The sequence below is a fragment of the Ochlerotatus camptorhynchus genome, unplaced genomic scaffold, assembly GCF_037179485.1.
Source record: "Ochlerotatus camptorhynchus isolate MF236.1 unplaced genomic scaffold, CSIRO-AGI_Acam_v1.1 ptg000324l, whole genome shotgun sequence".
NCBI lineage: Eukaryota > Metazoa > Arthropoda > Insecta > Diptera > Culicidae > Ochlerotatus > Ochlerotatus camptorhynchus.
In genome coordinates, this window is record NW_027040812.1 from 2,763,506 (window position 1) to 2,766,909 (window position 3,404).

Here is a 3,404-nt window from a genome sequence, read left to right on the forward strand (position 1 = left end):
AGTTCGTATTGATGTGAAGCATCATTCTATTCAAAATTATCTTTTCAAAAAGTTTACTTATTGAAGAAAGCAAACTTATTGGACGGTAGCTAGAAGCTTCAGCTGGATTTTTATCCGGCTTCAAAATTGGAACAACTTTTGCATTTTTCCATTTATCAGGAAAGTATGCCAAATGGAAACATCTGTTAAATAATTTTACCAAGAAAGACAAGGTACTCTCTGGGAGTTTTTTGATGAGGATATAGAAAATTCCATCATCACCTGGAGCTTTCATATTTTGAAAATTTTTAGTTATAGACCTTACTTCGTCCAAATCAGTCCCCCAGGAATCATCAAAAATATTTTCCCGAGAGAAAATATTCAGAAAATCCCGAGCAACCTGATTCTCAATAGGACTAGTAAGACCCAAACTGAAATTATGGGAACTCTCGAATTGCTTAGCAAGTTTCTGAGCTTTTTCCAAATTTGTGATCAAAATTTTACCACCTTCCTTAAGCGCTGGAATAGGCTTTTGAGGTTTTTTCAAAATTTTTGTGAGTTTCCAAAAGGGTTTGGAACTCGGGTCTAATTTAGAAATATTATTTTCAAAAGTTTTGTTCCTCAGGGCAGAGAATCGCTTTTTAATTTGTTTTTGCAAATCCCGCCAGATAACTTTCATGGCAGGATCGCGTGTTCTTTGATATTGTCTCCTACGGACATTTTTAAGACGGATCAAGAGCTGAAGATCATCGTCTATTATAATTGAATCGAATTTAACCTCGCATTTTGGTACTGAGGCAGCTCTTGCTTCAACTATAGAAGTAGTCAGAGATTCAAGAGCATAATTAATTTCATCTTTGGTTTGCAAAGGAATGTTTGGATCGAAGTTATATTCCATAAATGTTCGATACTGCTCCCAATCAGCTCTATGGTAATTGAAAGTAGAGCTGTTGGGATTACAAATTATTTCTTGGGATATTTCAAAAGTTACTGGAAGGTGATCAGAACCGAAGTCAGCATGGGTAACCAATTGGCTACAAAGTTGACATGAATCAGTTAAGACCAAATCAATAGTGGAGGGATTTCTTGCAGAAGAAAAGCATGTTGGGCTGTTTGGATATTGAATAGTGTAATAACCTGCAGAACAATCATCAAACAGAATATTACCATTGGAATTGCTTTGAGCATTATTCCATGAGCGGTGTTTTGCATTAAAATCACCAATAATGAAGAATTTAGACCTATGACGGGTAAGTTTCTGAAGGTCACCCTTGAGAAAATTCTTTTGCTGGCCTACGCATTGGAATGGCAAATAGGCAGCTATAAACGTAAGTTGTCCAAATTTTGTTTCAACAGAAACCCCCAAAGTTTCAAAAACTTTGGTTTCAAATGAAGAAAGAATTTTATGTTTGATTCGTCTATGAATAATGATGGCAACGCCACCACAGGGTCCATCAAGACGATCATTTCTATAAATCAAGTAGTTTGCGTCCTTCTTAACCTTATGGGCAGGTTTAAGGAACGTTTCAGTTATAACGGCAATATGCACGTTATGAACTCTTAAAAAGTTAAATAGCTCGTCTTCATTATCTTTAAGAGATCGAGCATTCCAATTTACAATATTTAATGCTTTAAAATCCATTACTGAATTTTAAAGTCATGACAATATTATTTGCAAATTTTACTCCAGTTTGAATAGCATCAAACATGGAGTTAGATTTAAGCATATCAGAAATCATGTCAATTAATGAATTCTGTAAAAATTCCATTTTGGGGGCAGTAATGCTTCCTAAGTCAAAATTGTCAAAATTTCCATTAGAACGTTGGTTAGTATTTTGATTTCTACCCGCTGCAATAGCAGCATAGGTAGCTCCATTAACTCGCTGAACATTGTTAGCAGCGAGGGGAGTAGGTACAGATGAAACATTTGAAGCAGGGGAGATATTTGTACCTACGGGTACGAATGTAGAATTTGTTCCTCGCTGACCGTTGTTAACAGCAGAGGAATTTGTACCTGGTCGGAAACGTGGAGCGTTTCCTACCTGACGGTTAGAACGAGATTGTAGGATCGCTTTGCGAGTCTTACATTCCCAAAAATTGGATTTGTGGTTTTCACCACAATTTGAACATTTAAATTTCTTAGGATCTTCCTTCACAGGACAGTCGTCCTTTGCGTGAGAGGAATCACCACAATTCATGCATTTAGCTGGCATGTAGCAATTTTTAGTTCCGTGACCCCATCCCTGGCACTTACGGCACTGGGTGAGGTTTTGAAAATTTCCTCCAGTCTTCCTGAAGTGTTCCCACTTCACTCGGACATGGAGCATAAGGCTAGCTTTTTCTAAGGCCTTAAGGTTGTTTAGTTCACTAGACTTGAAGTGAACTAAATAAAAATCATTAGAAATCCCGTTGCGCGAATCGCCAGGACGGGATTTCATTTTCATTTTGATTACTTGGAGTGGCACAACTCCAAGTAATTTTGCCAGTTCATCTTTGATCTGATCCAGGGATTCACCACTGGGCAGTCCTTTCATGACAACCTTGAACACACGTTCAGTTTTGGTGTCGTAAGTAAAAAATTTGTGCTTCTTCTCAGTAAGATACTTGAGAAGACATTTAAATCCGTCCAAGGTTTCAGCCAATACACGGCATTCACCCCGACGTCCAATTTGTAGTGAAAACTTAACTTTCACGAAATTCAAAAGTTCCATGCGAAGAGCATGGAAATCGGTAGTGGTTATCACAATAGGGGGAATCTTTTCCTTCTTGGCATTAAGCCGGGAAAGTTTACTAGAATTTTTCTTGGATGATGGATCATTCTCATCATCCGTGAGCAAATCAAATTGATTACTCAAATTAATTTCATCAGAAGGGGGGTCAAGAGTTTGCCCCTTTCTTTTGCGTTTAGGCGCCATGGCGGCAGTAAATTTTTATCCAAATCGACTTCCAAGCAGATTACTATAAGAATCTGAAGGATCGAAGAGGAATTTTCCAAATCGATATCCAAGAAGGATTACCTCGGGTAGGGTCCAAACAAGGATCGAAGAGGAATAAGAGTTTAACAAGGTAGAAAATTTTTACAGGTTGAGCACTGAAAAGTGCTGTTAAAATTTGTTGTAGCTTTAGGTAGTAGTAACACTTCCTTCAGCAAAAAGCAAATAGATCCGCACGGCAAGAGAGCACGATGCGGACTGAGATACTCGTATTTCGTCTACTACTTGCAGTACTCAAGTACTCAACACCACTGAAGAATCCATCTTTTATCTACGAGTTATATACTATTCAATAGGTGCTAAAAATCAGCAGGTATCCACTGCCATGTCACAATTCACCTAAACTGGTACCTAAATTTAGTCTCCAACAGGTAGATTCATGCTACAATGTGTGGTTTTAGATAGCATGCTAAAGAGTCTCGAGTATCCGTT

General features: G+C 37.9%; 1 protein-coding gene across 1 annotated transcript; it reads right to left on the reverse strand.

Moving 5' to 3' along the window:
• Positions 1–1,542: 1,542 nt before the first annotated feature.
• Positions 1,543–3,017, reverse strand: LOC135708035 (uncharacterized). The gene has a single exon (XM_065229975.1). The coding sequence runs from the start codon at positions 2,892–2,894 to the stop codon at positions 1,611–1,613; it is 1,284 nt and encodes a 427-aa protein (XP_065086047.1). The 5' UTR covers positions 2,895–3,017; the 3' UTR covers positions 1,543–1,610.
• Between the last annotated feature and the right edge of the window lie 387 nt (positions 3,018–3,404).